The following is a 17,210-nucleotide window of genomic DNA, read 5'->3' on the forward strand; positions in this document are numbered from 1 at the left end:
ATGATGCTGTGATGAGGATCATCAGGTAAGGTATTAAAAACTTTTATTTGGATTACACAACAAATCAGGAAAAATTGCTTTAGGATGAAAAAACAAACCAACTGATTTTTTTCAGAAATACTAATTAACTCTTTAACAAAAAGGCAGAGTGAAAAAATATATGTTTTTAAGCAAGTCTCTGCATCGCAAAATTTTCATTAACTTATATTGATATATTTGATATCAAAGGACAGTTGGATTATATGAAAATTTCAAATCAATAACAGTCCAACAGCTGCTGTGATGAGTGAGTGAGTGAGTGAGTGAGTGAGTGAGTGAGTGAGTGAGACAAACAGACAAAATGGAACAGCATCCTAGTATATTATGAGGACAGTAGGGTAGTCTAGTGGTTAAAGCATTTGTTCTTCAAGCCCAAGGCCAGGGATCAATTCCCCACATGGGTACAATGTGTGAAGCCCATTTCTGGTGTCCCCTACTGTAATATTGCTGGAATATTGCTAAATTATACCCACTCACTCATTCACTAGTTTACCACAGAGCATCACTCTAATGCAAAGATAAATCCTGAAATGAAACAGGTTGCAAATGATTACCACTGCAGTGAAACACATGTGAAAGGTAGCCTCACAAAAATACCGCCAGCTCCCAAGCAAGATTGCAGTTGTTTGGCGAGTATAAATAAAAAAAACAATGGAGATACAGAGAAAAAGAACATTTTGAAATATTTGGATTTCCAAGGCTAAATATTAGTGTAGGTGCATGGGGGTAGTAGCAGTGTTATTGTGTAGCATTGCAGCTGCTGCATTAGTCATCTCACAGTCCCTGAACCACATTATTTTCCCTACTGTCCAGCCCTTCGTCTCTCTCACAGTCCCTGAACCATATTATTTTCCCTACTGTCCAGCCCTTCGTCTGTCTCACAGTCCCTGAACCATATTATTTTCCCTACTGCCCAGCCCTTCGTCTGTCTCACAGTCCCTGAACCACATTATTTTCCCTACTGTCCAGCCCTTAGTCTCTCTCACAGTCCCTGAACCATATTATTTTCCCTACTGTCCAGCCCTTCGTCTATCTCACAGTCCCTGAACCATATTATTTTCCCTACTGTCCAGCCCTTCGTCTATCTCACAGTCCCTGAACCATATTATTTTCCCTACTGTCCAGCCCTTCGTCTGTCTCACAGTCCCTGAACCATATTATTTTCCCTACTGTCCAGCCCTTAGTCTGTCTCACAGTCCCTGAACCATATTATTTTCCCTACTGTCCAGCCCTTAGTCTCTCTCACAGTCCCTGAACCATATTATTTTCACTACTGTCCAGCCCTTCGCCTGTCTCACAGTCCCTGAACCATATTATTTTCACTACTGTCCAGCCCTTCGTCTGTCTCACAGTCCCTGAACCATATTATTTTCCCTACTGTCCAGCCCTTCGTCTGTCTCACAGTCCCTGAACCATATTATTTTCCCTACTGTCCAGCCCTTCGTCTGTCTCACAGTCCCTGAACCATATTATTTTCCCTACTGTCCAGCCCTTCGTCTGTCTCACAGTCCCTGAACCATATTATTTTCCCTACTGTCCAGCCCTTCGTCTGTCTCACAGTCCCTGAACCATATTATTTTCCCTACTGTCCAGCCCTTCGTCTGTCTCACAGTCCCTGAACCATATTATTTTCCCTACTGTCCAGCCCTTTGTCTGTCTCACAGTCCCTGAACCATATTATTTTCCCTACTGTCCAGCCCTTCGTCTGTCTCACAGTCCCTGAATCACAGTATTTTCCCTACTGTCCAGCCCTTCGTCTGTCTCACAGTCCCTGAACCACAGTATTTTCCCTACTGTCCAGCCCTTAGTCTGTCTCACAGTTCCTGAACCACATCATTTTCCCTACTGCCTAGCCCTCCTAGTCTGTCTCACAGTCCCTGAACCACATTATTACTCTGCAGTGCTAAATCCCTAAATGACGAATGTCTAGATTTCCTCAGGTTCTGAATATCTGGTCTCTGTGGGTCTCCTTTGAAATTTAAATGGGTTTGTTATTATCAGAATTATGTACATTCAGACACTGAGCGTTAGACTACTGCAGTATGTATGGACACTGATGACCCCGGCCATGACGTGAGTGTTGATGAGAGTGAAATGTGTCATAAAACAGAATGTTGATGTTTTTTATATTTAGCTCAGTTCAGACAGCTGCAAAATCATGTCACACTTACTGAATGTTTGGTTTTATCGCCATGTTAATCACAGATGGGAAAAATGAGTACCTTTCAGGAATTTCTCACCAATTTCTCCATCAACAGCTGAGAACGACTGTTGTTTAACATCCAGTAACATCCCTGGAATCAAGGCTGCCAATACATAATGATAAACAAGTCTGGAGCCAGGAAACCGATGACCATACTGAGGAAACTGTCAGTGAGGGAGTTGAGTTTTACTACACTTTTAGCAATATATTTCAGAAATATCATGCCAAGGATACCAAAAATGGATTTCTTGCACAGTAACCATATGGGGAATCAAACCTGTGCCTGCAGCAAACACTTTAACCACTGAACCCTGGGAAAATGTTACAAGACTGAAAGATTTCATACTTCCGTCACTCACTCTTGTTTTGGTAAAGCAACCTATTTGGGATTTGAGGATGGGCCCTGGCTGCACATGGCAAATTTCAAGTATTCACATATTCTGCCACTTGGGTGCTCAAATTCCACAATCTAATCATCTGTGTCGTATTATAGAGCTGTATTTCGATAACTTGTCACAGAACCTTGGTAGCAGTACGACCTGAAGCTTTCTCCTTATCCCAGTGAATGTATTATCTCAAGTAGAACCATCAAATTGTCATATCCCTACTTCCTGTTTGTGTTTCTTCTTCACAGCATTGTCTAGGGTCTCTCCATTCTACAAACTTTTATTGTTTCTTGATTCGCCAGTACTTGTCAGACTCTGAAGTGCCGCATCTATGGGCGTGTTTTGGAAAGTAAACTGGTCTATGGTCAGACTAGCTAACAGAATTATAAACAGACAGTGAATATCGCTGCCAGATCAGACCACAACCAACCAAGGCAGCAGCCATTAATACAAGCCATATTGTCCAGGTCTTGGTCTGAGGAAGGAATGTCTTACCTTCGATATTTCACTAGAACATCCTGAGATCACTCTCTATGTCATAATCAGGTTATGTATATATAACATTTATTTGGGGAATGGAAACCATTTCCTCTCAGATTCCTCCCACATGGCGCCTTTTTTTGAAAAAAGAGAGAAAAAAAAGACTTGTGCAGCATTGTGTTGTTTCCAAGAATTTCCCTGCAGATGCATATAATGAAACTGATGGTGCCTCCTGCAGTGACACACATTCAGAACAATGCTGTATTTTTGAAATCGTTTTCTTGGCTTTAATGGTTCTTGTTTCTCAAAGGATAAGAAATGACTTAATAAGATTTAAAGATTCTTGAAAGAGTTCTCTTCTGTCATAAACAGGTACATTTGTATCAACATCAGTCTAAGTACACTTATCCTTAGTACTTTTTGTTACATTCCACTACTGAGTCTAACAAAACCTTATGCGAGGTCGAGTCAGGTAACCTTGAGATGGACCAATCAGAACACAGCTTACCAAATCGTGAAAGTCCACATTCGAACATACCTTTTGAACTTTTTATCTCGAATAGGTTCGTACACGAACAATTCCGAATGCTATTTAGCGTACGCTCGCTTCCGGGTGATGCACACGGTGTACGTACAACCATGACAACGGTGAGTAAACAGTCACTGAAAATAGTGTTTTTGGCAATATTCAAGGATGTTATCTTGCAGAAATATTACTAATGGTAACCATGTAAACAGAAACCCCAAAGCGTATATACTATTCCCTCTGATCCCTGAATAGTAGCCGATGTCTGATTAGTTAAATCTATTTAAAAGTCTCCCAATTGATTGGACGGTCACTGGTCGCTCAAAGGTTACCTGACTCCACCTCCTACTAGGTTTTTTTAGACTCAGTGGTGGAGTGTAATGAAATACTCTGAGACTAAGTTTACTTAGACTGGTATCAATATATTTGTGAGACATCAACTGCATGTCTGTCTCATAGTCCCCGAACAAAAGCATTTTCTTTTTCTGACCAATCCTATCGGTGATACGTAAGTCACTGGTAAAAAAACATTCCCTCAGATCCCTCCCTGAATGTTCTCACACTGGGGGCTCCTTTTCAGTTTAAGTAGGGCTATGAGTTCCTTCGCAATAACATATTTTCAGAGACTAAGCATTAGTCTAGAAAACCGGCATTGTAACTATTCCTTAAGTGTTATGCACCAGTGAACCTGTTGCTATACAGAATGGTTCACTTTGGTTTAACGTCTTTGGGAGTGTTTCAGTTCACTGCTCAGTGTATCAATTTGATGTTGACATTCATCCCAGGGCCCATGTGCACAAAGTGACCTTAGCACTTAGATGATCATAAATCCCATACTCTAAGACTTAAAGATCACTTTATACCTAGACCCCATTTCACATTGTTACAGTAGCACTACGACTGTTTCACATCCTATACACTAAGGTAGACTTACAACAGTCCTAGCACTATGATAGCTTTGTAAAACATAGCCCTGATCCACAAAAGTGATCTCAGTGCAATGTCTGAGTTTATGTATCAGAGGTAAAATTCTTTGAGTGACAACATGTAATTGCTCGAGTGGCAAGATAAAATTGTTTGAGTGACAATACAAAATTGTCTGAGTGGTAAGATAAATGTTTTGTGGAAAAAGGCCTTAGTGACCTAAAGTTGTCACATGAAGGAAAATATCAAATCAAAACAATCATGAGTACCAACAGTTGTGCAATCCTTCCAGGAGCCCATAACTGAAGTAAACAAGGATATGTGAGAGGTCTCCCATCACCTTCCATCAGAGTGAGTGAGTGAGTGAGTGAGCGAGCGAGTGAGTGAGTCAACTTGCTTGGCTATCCTCAACCCAGCCACGAGTAAGGAGTACTTACAATACACTCTAGTATCCGATGAATTATCCCTGACAAGAAATGCACCACTATATTTGTATTTGTTAAGACAATCTACTGACAGTAAGGGCAGATGGATGGTTTTCTACCAGTGTCTTCCTGTTCCACATTCTCCATGCAACCCTGTGTGAAGAACATTGTCTGGACTTCCAGCCTGGATCATAGGCTACCTCAGCCAACATGATCCACATTCCTTCTGTTGGTTTGTGACAGATCTAATTAGAGCCAAGCACTACATGAAAGGCAGTTGTAAGTGTATGTAACATGTGCATGCAAGTCTCTCAGGCTGTCTGATTAGTGTTCTTGGTAAACCAAAGCTTTGGGGAATTAGCTGCATCATGTTTCCATGAAAACTGTCTTCCTGTGACCACTTCCTGTCTGTGTGATGATCAAAAAAGATATCGACCAATCAAAGTTGAAATAGATAATGAATTATGCTGCTGTTGTATAACTACTGCTAGTCTGTTTCACTTCAGCATGACCACACACGCTTTTAATCTCATTATCAATTACTGCCATGAATACAAAGTGTCCTCCAAAGGTATCAGGGCGGCCATATTGAATTGATAAAGCAACTAATACACAGATGTTAACATTTACTATTTCATTTTAAGACACTCCTTTCTTCTGACTTTATGCTTACACTCACTTTGTCTGTTTAGTGTAAGAGGAAAGTTCTTGGAAAGCATAGGCACTCACCACTCATGGAAAACATATTCATTGGTGAATTGGGTGATACAAAAGTTTGCTCAGCAGATACTAAATGGCTAAGGGATGCAACTCTCTAAATTTTGCCACCTGAATATATTACAGTTTTCGGGGAGTGGTGGAGCAGTTTTGTGTTTACAGCGTTCGTTCATCACGTTGAAGCTGGGTTCAATTCTCCAAGGGATACAATGTGTGAAGCCCATTTCTGGTGCCATACTATTGCTGGAACATTGCTAAAAGGGTCTAAAACCTTTTACATTCACTCACTCTCTGTCTTGGGCTCCCTTGAATAGAATAAAAGCATATCCAAAGAGTTTTGAGAGACTGGTAGACGCATCTGGGTCATGTGATCACAAAGAAAAAAAGAAAAAACTAATACATTTAGTACATTTAGATACTTATGTGAGCTTCAAGTGCTCACATCAAATAGATTTTGCTCATATCAGCAGGAATGGTGAAAGACATACACCTATCTCTGCCAACACTTCCACCATCCTACTGCATGTGATACAAACGTTATGACCCTTCTCAACACAGCTGCATGCTGGGACATTCATAGCAATATGCTGAATATTTGCTATCTGGTGATAACAGAAAATTTAATTACTTTCGAGTCATGTGTCTGTTATCACTAGTCCTACAGATGTATTTGCAGTTAAATGTTCAACTGTGCTATTCCTCTGCAAGCGACTTGCAGAGTTTACATCTCACCAGAATTCAACATGGGATATTTGGGTGCCGTGTGCGATAACCAAGATAACACAGCATTCCAAATCCCAGTAAGTGTGGCTTAAAATAACACTGTACAATAATGCAGTTATAACACAGCTGTGGTGACTAGTGGTCGAGGACATGAACATTCTTTGTCATTTGAAACTGAATAACTCACAATTCCCAAGAAAACACTAAAAGGATTACTGATTTTAATGAAAAGGAGTTGATTTGAGTTTGGGCTTTACATCACATCGGTACTATTTTGGCCATATAGTGATGAGATCAAGTTTACATTCATTATAATGAAAAGAAAGGACACAAATTATCTATATATACATAGCTTGTCTAATGTTGTCAATCCCACAGAAAATTGACATTCAACAAGATCACAGATGGATCAAAAGTATTTTCAAACATGTAAACCATGTGTAAATCACCCATAAACCATCCACAGATTGCACTTAAATCATGTCAACATGCTAGAGTGAATCTATAAATATCTGCCACAGATATCTGAGAATGATCATTTCAAATTCGTCTGAAGTCAGAAAATACTCCACAAAATATTTTATGAATAAATAGCAACTTCCCAACTTTTGGGACAAGCCCATCCTTCAAAGCAAGTCCCCTGACTAAAGGCACAAGAAGTTAAAATACGCTCCAAGTGTCATGTGTTTTCAATTAGTCAGACTGACAGTGAAGAGATTTTGATAGCCTACAAGTCAGTGCCTAGCCCACACTGTCTTCCCATGTTATCTTAGCCGATTCCACTTCACAATGAAAAGACATGTGTTGTTAAAGACAAAGATAACTAAATTGCATTCACACTTTCTGACTTTCCAATCATTCCAAAACCTTGGAGCAGAGTTCACATCCTCAGACACATCTGGTCATAAGTATGGCTACAGGATTAGCATCATTTGGACATGGGATCAAATTATTTTTAGTAGCGCCATTTCACCAGTGCTTATAAGGCTGACCCAGCTGGGTCTTCATTCAACACAAAGTTTAAGTGCCCAGACACTTGGAAAACATCACTGAATGAATGGGATAAAGTTATCGTCTTTGCTGTTTTCATATTTAAATACAAGTACACTTTTCTCCTATTGCTACTACCCAAAAAAAATATAAACGTGCTAAACTGTACTGTGAACCACAGAATTTTATGGGGTCATATTCATAAAACATGTTCAGATTTTTTATGGATGGTGAGTTTCAGAAACAAGACAGACAAGTCTAGAGTACAAGCAAAAGAAAATGAAGCCATAAAAGATGCAGTAGAAACATAAATGGGAAGAACTGGGAAGATAAGGAGAAGAAGGGGAGAAAATGTAAAAAAAGGGAGTAGAGGAAATGGAATAGAAAATTCGAACAAGAAACAAGAGAAGTACAAAGGAGAAAGGATAGAGTGGAAGATAAAGAAGATGAGAAGTAGAAGACAAAACAGGACAAGATGGAGAAGCAGAAGACAAAACAGGAGAAGATGAGAAGTAGAAGACAAAACAGGACAAGATGGAGAAGCAGAAGACAAAGCAGAAGATGGAAAAGTAGAGGACAAAACAGAAGATGGAAAAGTAGAGGACAAAACAGAAGATGGAAAAGTAGAGGACAAAACAGAAGAATGGAGGACAAAACAGGAGAAGATGGAGAGGTGGAGGACAAAACAGGAGCTGGAGTAGTGGACAAAACAGAAGGAAACAGAAAAAAAGAAGATGGAGAGGGAGAGGAAACAGGAGAAGGATTGGGAAGAAAAATACATATATACAATTTAAAAGGAACAAATTTATTTCAGGGTCTAGAGCAGAGATTCTAAAAGTGACGTGTATGCCAGCATGTGTTTAACCTGCTGTACCTCACTAATTACACCACCACCATGTAACCAATACCTGTATACAATGTCTAGAGGGTATGAGGCCTGTGATGACAGTTAATCATCACCAACTGCAATGAAGTAATTAGTGTGAATTGATTATCTTACTCATTAACTTGTCAGACGAGTGCCATGGGATACAGCTTTTATTAGCTGAGATACTGTTACTGTCTCGGCATTCAGGTATTGAGTGTTCATAGTTTTAGTTTATCATGATTATAAGCAAATCTTGCTCACACTGGTTTAATAGGGCGTTATGGGCTCATATTCATAATAGTTAATACACACTATATTCATAATACACAAATCTATTTTCTCACTTTTCAGATCAGTCTTATATCTTACAATTTGTGAATAGAACTAAATGTGTGATCTTCCTAAAACTAATTTCATATTTTGCTCATTAATACCTGAAGTGAATGCTTTGGGTTTTACTGTGTATTTACGAACTCCTGGCTCTCTCTTCAAGCAAGCATAATACATATACACTCCTGGAAACAAATAAGGGAACACATGAAAGAAGTGTTCCTTTATTAATTACCAGCATTTCACCCACAGTGCAACACATACTTTGTGAAGAAACATGAACAAAAATAAAGGAACACTTTTACTTTCATGTCTTCCCTATTTGTTTCCAGGAGTATATGTTAGAGGATGTTTTATTCTACAAAAAATATTGCCTTGAAAATTATGTGTAATTGTTTAAACTGCAGATTATTACTGCTGTATCACTGCTGCAACAAATCAACACTGAAAGATAAATAGCTCTTCATGTGATGTCATCATTACAAATTTCCAGCATTTACAAATACAGGGATTGAATTAACTTTGCAAAGAAAAACATTTTTGCTTGGAATATACAATCAACTATACACTAAATTTCCACTGGGTTCCATGAACTCATAGAACATATTCTTTAGTAATGATACAGCTCAGATCAATGTCACACTGAGCATGGTGTGCAACACCAGACATCTGGAAGGCATCTACTACAAATGGCTCTACCATCTCTCTCTTTCCCTCTGCCTTTGTGGTATCCCTTTAGTCCTCTTCTCTCCTCCTTTGTTCTCTTTTCTCCTCTTATCCTTTCCCTACTCCTCTGTCCCCCTTCTCTCACTCCCTTGTTTCCCTTCAGTCGCTCTTTGTCCCTCTTCTCTCACTCCCTTGGTTCTTCTTATCTCCTTTTCTGCTTATAACTTTTCCCTTGTTTTCCTTTTCCCCTCTCCTTCTCTCCCTCTTATCTCTTTTCCCTTGCTTTCCCATCTCTCCTTTATTCCCCTCTCAGTCCCTTGTTCTCCTTTTCTTTGTCCCCGCTTCTCTTACACCCTTGTTCCCTTTTCTCCTTTGTTCCCCCTTTTCTTACTCCCTTGTTCCCTTTCTCTCTTTTGTTCCCCCTTTTCTTACTCTCTTGTTCCCCTTCTCTCCTTTGTCCTCCTTACTCTTAATCCCTTGATCCCCTTCTCCTTTGTTTCCATTCTTTTACTCCCTTTTTTCCTTCTCTCACTCTCTTGGTCCCCTTTTTCTCCCTTGTTTCCCATTTCTCACTCCCCTGTTCCCCTTCTCTCCTTTGTTTCCCTTCTTTTACCTCCTTGTTAGCCTTTCCTTTGGTTTCCCTTTTCTCACGCCCATGTTCACACTTATCTCCTTATCCCTTTTCCATTGTCCTCCCTGTTCTCTCCTTGGTTTCCTTTCTCTCACTCCCTTGTTCCCTCTTTTCGCCTCCACTGTTCCCCTTTTTCCCTTCTGTCACTCCCTTCTTCCCCCTTCTTTCTTCCTTTGTGCACTTTCACTCCCCTCCTAGCCTCTCTCCATCTCTCATATCATGCAACAAATCAAAAAAAGTCACATCAAATGCAAAAGTAACAGGGCAGATGAATGACTTCTGACCACAAATTGGAGGGATGCGTATCAAGGAACATTTATAGAATCTCCCCTGTATATGCCGTCACCTGACAATCATACTACCATTTAGATAAAACCCATCACATTGTTGTCTGACATTAACACAGCAATAGGGTGGCATTTCTACAAACAATCGCCTTCATCGGAATTTATTTCACCATCTAAGCCACACTGAACTGTTTGTTCTTTCCCCATAATGCTTTGCAACGAATCATTATTCAGAGGCTTTATCTCCATCTCGCAAAAACGATGGACAAACTGTCAATGTGGTTATCAAGGAAACAGAATGGAACCCACAAAACAATTGATAAGACAGTTTAGTATGAAGAAGAAACTGGATGAAATCAGGCCTGTTTGGAACAGAAATGACAGTATTGAGAGATGAAGGCTGCCTCACATCGAGTGTGAGGAACATACAAGGCCAGTGGTGCTATTTCACTTCCTCTACCATCTGTACAACACTCGCGGCAATGATAACGCTTATATTTAAGCTCCAGCATGATTGTTAGTTGTTATGCACTCAACAACGAGGCTGTTCATAACAGCCAGCTATCAACTTGGGAACATGAAACAAAATTATCACTGTTACCTCACAGTGCTCAGTTTGTGTCAAGATGAACAGTATTCCTTTCTTCATTTCTTCAGTAATGTATTTCCTTATTCCTGTATCTGTATTTATTCATTCACTTTTTCCATCACCTGTTCTGGACAGGATGTATATGGGATCACAAACTAATTGCCTTGGGCTGGCACACTGGAAAAGCTAGTGTGACATTGTCCAGAGTTGGATAATTTGAATGTTTTCAATCTTGTAAATACTGATAAATTTGGAATTATTTTCATTCGAACTATTAATTTTTACAATCATTTGATGAAGGATTAGGGCTTTATTGCAGATATAGATAGATCCCAGGGCAGCTTTCGTCATGCTCATCCCCCAATGTTTGGGTCGGTAGCCTAGTGGTTAACATGGTTTAAGTGTTTGCCTGTCATGCCAAGCACTTAGGTTCTTTTCCCCACATGACTACAGTGTGTGAAGCCCATTTCTGGTGTAGCCTGACATGACATGGCTGGAATACTGATAAAAGCAGCACAAATCTCAACTCATTCACTCACTCGTTCCTTCAATATTCCAAGATGGCAGCATGGCTCTTTTAAGGGACTCGGGAGAAGCATGTCCAAGAGTAAACAGTCAAAACATACAAATAATGCTCTGTTTTCCAGAATAGGAACAATATGCCATGTGGGCAAAATATTTAAGACTAATTTTCACTTGCAACATAAGGATAGGCTGACCCTTTAAAGCAAAGTATATACCCAAATTGCTCTATCCTTCCGGTCAGAGTTGACAAGAAGGCAAACAAACTCTTCTTATGTCTTTTTTGTAAAGTATACAAACATTATCAACCATAAAAACACTGTTTAATCCCCTCCTCTGGGATGGCGTCTATAGTTACATGACAGCAGTCGCTATCTCCATGTCCTAACATGTCCGACTCACGTGTTCTACATTAGTATCAAGTCACAGACTCAACCTACATCTTGTCTGTCCTAAATCACACCCCATTCAGTAAGTGTTAGACTTGCACAAGTCTCTAAAGTAATTAAAATTTTAAAATGATAATTTCCAAAAACTATGAATGAAAGACATTGTCCCTCTAACAGAAGTGCATCCTCATACAGTCCACTAGCTCTAGACATCCATGAGTTTAGAACCAACGCATCTGTGAAGATTTGGTATAGAGCTGATCTTCAGTAATCCATGCTTGTCACAAGAGGCGACCAACGGGGTCAGGTGGTCAGACTCGTTGACGTGGTTGACAGTGTCATCATGTCATCGCTGACATGTCATTGTATCCCAACTGGGTAGATCAGTGCTCATGCTTTTGATCACTAGATTGTCTGGTCCAGACTCATTTATTTACACACCATGTCATATAGCTGTAATGTCACTGAGAGCAGTGTTAAACAACAACCAAACACCCAAGCACTCAGTACAGCCTTGGATCAATGCGGAGTACTGCTCTATGGTGCCAACATCTAATGTCACAGTACACATACTTTCTCGTTCTCATTGCATGGATGTATAGCTTGGTGGAACCAACTAAATCAAAATATTCCATACAGGAATCCCTGGGTATTTAGTAACCCTTAAGTCTCCTATTTCAAACTAGAACAGAGGTGAAGTTAAACAGAAATTGAGAAAAGTGTGGAATGAGTTGATCGTTCAGTTAAAACATACAAGTATGAGTTAACATGTTATATTTTTGGTTACTCTTTTTCAGTAAAGTACAGATTCTAATACTAAAGTTGGGCCGAGTTGAGTTCCCCCCGAATCTGAACCCACACCCTCAGAGACATTCACCTAATTGCCATCCACGTAATCCACTCAGCTGACATGGCTTCCACCATGGGTTGCTGAAGACCTTTTCTAACAGGAATCTTCATGAGTTTATTTGAAACAGATCATTAGAGTGGAATGAGGATCTAAAATTAGTTGATTGTTCCTTTCAGATATGCTTGGGTGCCAGCAAGTCACTAGATCTAACAACTGAATACTGACCCTTATCACAGAGAATATCCCTATCTTTTCTGTCATAACAGAGGCCATATAATAGATTATTATATATTATTATATGATCTCTGGTCATACAGACCCTGAAATAAGTATATCCAGTGTAGCCAATGCAAGTCTAGAGTGTGTGGCAAGTCTAGATTTCCACAGATTCTCAAAATGATGAAAGTCCCTGGGCTCCTTTTCATTGTATTTCTTTTTTAAATTAAAACTTTTTTTCTGAAAAATGTGTTTAGTTCAGAAACTAGATGTTTGTCTAATCCCCATACCAAATGCTTGGCTAATCATTATGCCCTATAATCTCCTGGGACCAGGAACCTGTCATCAGTTCTGATTGGTTCTCCTCTGCCCTTATGCCTGTGATTACATGTAATATCTAGTTACACAAGTAACAGTGGTAAAAGCCCCACTATGACTAATGCTACACTTATATAACCATGTCTCACAAGCCTTTACTGTTTTCATTATGAAACCCTTACACACATGGGTACTCTATCCACAAGAATATGATGTAGAAATCCCACAAATAGCTCACAAGATAACAGTTTCAGTTTCTGAAGAACTCTGTAACTGCTGTCAAGATCACCATTTCAGTTTCAGAAGATATGCTACAAATAGCTCTCAAGATTACAATATCTTTTCTGAAGCAGCAAGGGTAAAAATCATTCAATGAAAAAACCATAATACATTTTGTTCACCAACATATCCAAAGACTAATGAACCTGTTCACCTTTGGTCTTAATATGCTTAATGCATGTAAGTCTGAAAGCCACATATCATATGTGCTTAAAAACTTTCTAAATCTTGCCACAACATTATCAGATTTCCAACTCATGTTTCGTCCCATGTGTTGCTTATCATTTAGGTATGGGAGCAGTTTAAAACCACATGCACAACCTAAGCTTGCACAACTTGTATTGTGTGGCAGGGTGATATCAATTTCAGCGCTAACTTCAGGACCAAAAACATCTTCTGAACCCCTCACAATGCACATATGTGGGTGTGCTTGTGTTGGTGATTTTCAAACTATACCAAAGAAAAATAAAAGGCTTACCTGTTTTGCTTTACAAACATGTCTACTTAAAACGTAACTGTTTGAAAAGGTTAATCTGAAAATTAGTTTGAATGAATATAATCATCATCTGACGTTTGGGGATGTGGGGGGTTTTTTAGGGAAAGTTTGTTTCAATCATTATTAAGAACCTAACCTCTTAACAAAGATTTTCAAATGGGATAGGCAAGTTTTTAAAGTGCCTGCTTGTATTAAGTCTCTGATGTCTTCCTGATGTGATATTGTTGGATTATTGCTAAAAGCAGTGTGCTCACTCCTACACCCACTCACTCCACACCACAAATCTAGGGAGGAACAAGGCCAGTGGGACAAATAAGTTGTTAAAGTGCTCGCTTGTGTTAAGTTCATTTCTGGTTTCCCCTGCCGCGATGTTGCTGGAATATTGCTAAAAGTGGTGTACAACTTCACTCAGTATACTTCAACAATATATCATTGGTATTGTGTTTTCCATTCTTCATGAACCTGTTTGAACATATTGAATTCAGAAAAAAAGAACCACAAAAGACAATTTTCCAAACAATAAATGGCAAAACATGCTGTTTAACAGATCTGTATCAAAGTTAAACCCACCTGAAGACATCTTTCAACATGTGAAATGTTTATCAAACCAGCAACCTTTTACCCAACAATCATCAGAAACCAGAAGAGGCCCAGGTGTGGTGAGACTTTCAGCAGGTCGACTGCTGTACACCCATGGCAAGCATGCGTGCCACATTTAATGGTAACAACGGCACACAGTCTGTGGACAGTATTCCTTGTCCCCTAAACTAAAATCAGACACAGGTCCTCTGGACAATGGAAGGGAAAGGTCTATCGGTGTAATGGCCTATTGTTCCACAAGACTCCAACCATTTTACAAGTTCTCTGGCAGTAAATAGCACCACTTCTGCTACAGAACGGAAAACCAGCGTGATGAGTCAAGATTCTTGAAGCATGAAAAGGAAATTGCTACTGTTAGCAGCTGGGGGGACCGTTTATACACAATAGTAGTGGCAACGTGCACAAACTAGCTCACCATCTGGGCTGGCACACCCACCTTCCAACGATGTTTTCAAATTCTAGTGAGGTGATTTTCAACTGTAACCAATTGTATTGTTACTGGAGCTATTTTAAAAGTTGCTGCGGTTGTCCGAACATATTTTTTTGTAAAAGAAATTCAAAATGTGAATCACTAAAGAACAATGCACTTCTAATAAAAAATTACTACTGCTTCTGCCTTTTCTCTAAGTTTATCAGTACTATTTTTTAATGAATACAAAACATTCATTTATTCTTGGTGTTTTTTGTGTTGTTCCTCATCAATGCATTAATAAATACATTAAACATTAAAAAAAATCATGTTTTTATGGTACTATTGGTATAGACACGTTTCACATAAGTATACCAGTGCTAAAGACCAGTTTATGTGGCGTAGCTTTTTGTATATGGCAGTCAGCAATATTCTGTCTACAGGATAGTTCTGTCTTTAAATAATTCAAACTGGACTTAACAAAAATCAAGGGTGGATTAAACAATCCATTGATTGTATGATCATATTTTTGGTTGATGTTGTTAAACACCCAGCACAATTTCATCTGTATGATGGCAGTCTGGACCAGACTATCAAGTGACTGTAGACCTGTAATGTCATTGATGTGAGGTAATGGTTCAAGAGTCGTATTGTGAATGTCTGGATCAGTCATCATAGGTAATGAGATATGTGACCAAACAGGAAGTGATACAATATATTCAACAGTCTTGTAAAACCAACCAATAAAAGTACAGCTTTCACCAATCAAAACATCAGTCATGGATAATTTACAATCAGACTCTCTTACCAGCAGATCCAGTAAGGGCTAAGGGAAGCAACTCCTACACCACTAGGCCAATGATTCCCCAAATGGTATGCATCTCTATACATATGAAGGAGTTGGATTATCTGCCTCTTTTAAACTATATTTCAGTCCTTTCTTGACCACGGCATGTAGTACATGCAAAATGGTTTGAAAATGCAACAATTCTTTATGTTGTCAATTTATGTTTCCAGGTGCTGTTTCATGTACATGTTCTCAAACAGTTTCCCAGTAGAGTGAGTTTTGTACTCATACAACTCAAACAGTTAAGGGCTATGACTCCCAGTAATATGTATAAATAAGTAAATTGAAGAACTCAGTGGTCCTTAACATATTTTTGGTAGTAAACATTTAAAATGTAATAATAAAATTATTTTTAAATTAAAAATTAAATAAAAAATGTTGGAAACATTAGATACCATGACATAAAGACATTGCATCAAAACAAAAGAACTTACCTGTGGCTTGACACCATCTTGTCCAAATATTTCATGTGATGCCAGAGAGTACTCAAAAATTCTTCCCACAAACACAAGAACATCTGGTAAGCCTTGTGATATATGGGCTCCCTGGGTATAAAGCGGCACATTGTCTGGGACACTGATGCCTGGATCTCCATGGCCGATGTTGACAAGAGAAAGGAACAGCATCATACACACAGGAATGTTTGGGAGGGACACGCACTGGGGATCCATTCTGTGTTTTACTGCAAAAACTTTCTTCTTTTCATATCCAAAGAACATCCTTTTTCATACCATGTCCTACAATAAAAACACCACATTACATTAGCAATACAACATGTACTAGTTAATCAAATGTTGATCTGTTATGACAAACTTGATGGGAAGGACTTCAGTACTTGCAAAACTCTTTTGCCATCTCATCTTCAGCAATTATTACTTGTATTCCTATAAACAAACATTATACTACAATATAGTGTACGATAATTTAAAAGATGTAACATGATTTAAGACACTGCTTTACTTACCGTTAACGAGGGTCAGTCATGGTTTCTCAGCATGTGATATATTGTGGAACAAATCAGTCACACCCCTCCTCTGCTGTAACGAGACCCAGGTGTCGGTAAATGGGACAACCCATTAATGGACTGGTCCAGTCAAAGACATGTGGTATATACCAGTATGACCTATGTGCAATTCCAGAGTTCCCGACGTAAGAACGAGACTCGAAGTTCCTGCTTCAACACTTTCTAATACTGACTGTCTTTGATTACAGTGGCGTAGACATTATACCCCGCTAAAGGAGCAAACTGAGCGAGTTCCCACTAGTCTGCAAGAAATTAGGTGTGTCAGCCGCCGGCGTTAAATTTAGGCTTTGAAATACGACACTCGCCAGACACAACTCGCTTTCACCGGCACCATTCTTCCCTGTTCACTCTCCACAAGCGATGTACGATGTTTCACGATTTCACCAATATTGCACAGCGCTGGCCCACTATACTACCTTACTAAACACGGTGTATTATGTGTTATTTCAAATATGAAAATATCTCATATTTAAAGT

The 17,210-nt window shown here is 39.2% G+C and overlaps 1 protein-coding gene across 1 annotated transcript in view; it reads right to left on the bottom strand.

Moving 5' to 3' along the window:
- LOC137296730 (uncharacterized) overlaps positions 1-16,764 on the bottom strand; it is a 56,904-nt gene extending 40,140 nt beyond the window's left edge. Inside the window, exons 1-2 of the mRNA XM_067828564.1 lie at positions 16,675-16,764; positions 16,145-16,447 (exon numbers count right to left, since the gene is read on the bottom strand). Of these exons, the coding sequence (XP_067684665.1) occupies positions 16,145-16,429 (285 nt within the window). The 5' untranslated portion in view covers positions 16,430-16,447; positions 16,675-16,764. The remainder of the gene's footprint in view (positions 1-16,144; positions 16,448-16,674) is intronic.
- Positions 16,765-17,210: the final 446 nt, after the last annotated feature.

The sequence above is a fragment of the Haliotis asinina genome, chromosome 9, assembly GCF_037392515.1.
Source record: "Haliotis asinina isolate JCU_RB_2024 chromosome 9, JCU_Hal_asi_v2, whole genome shotgun sequence".
Taxonomy (NCBI): Eukaryota; Metazoa; Mollusca; class Gastropoda; order Lepetellida; family Haliotidae; genus Haliotis; species Haliotis asinina.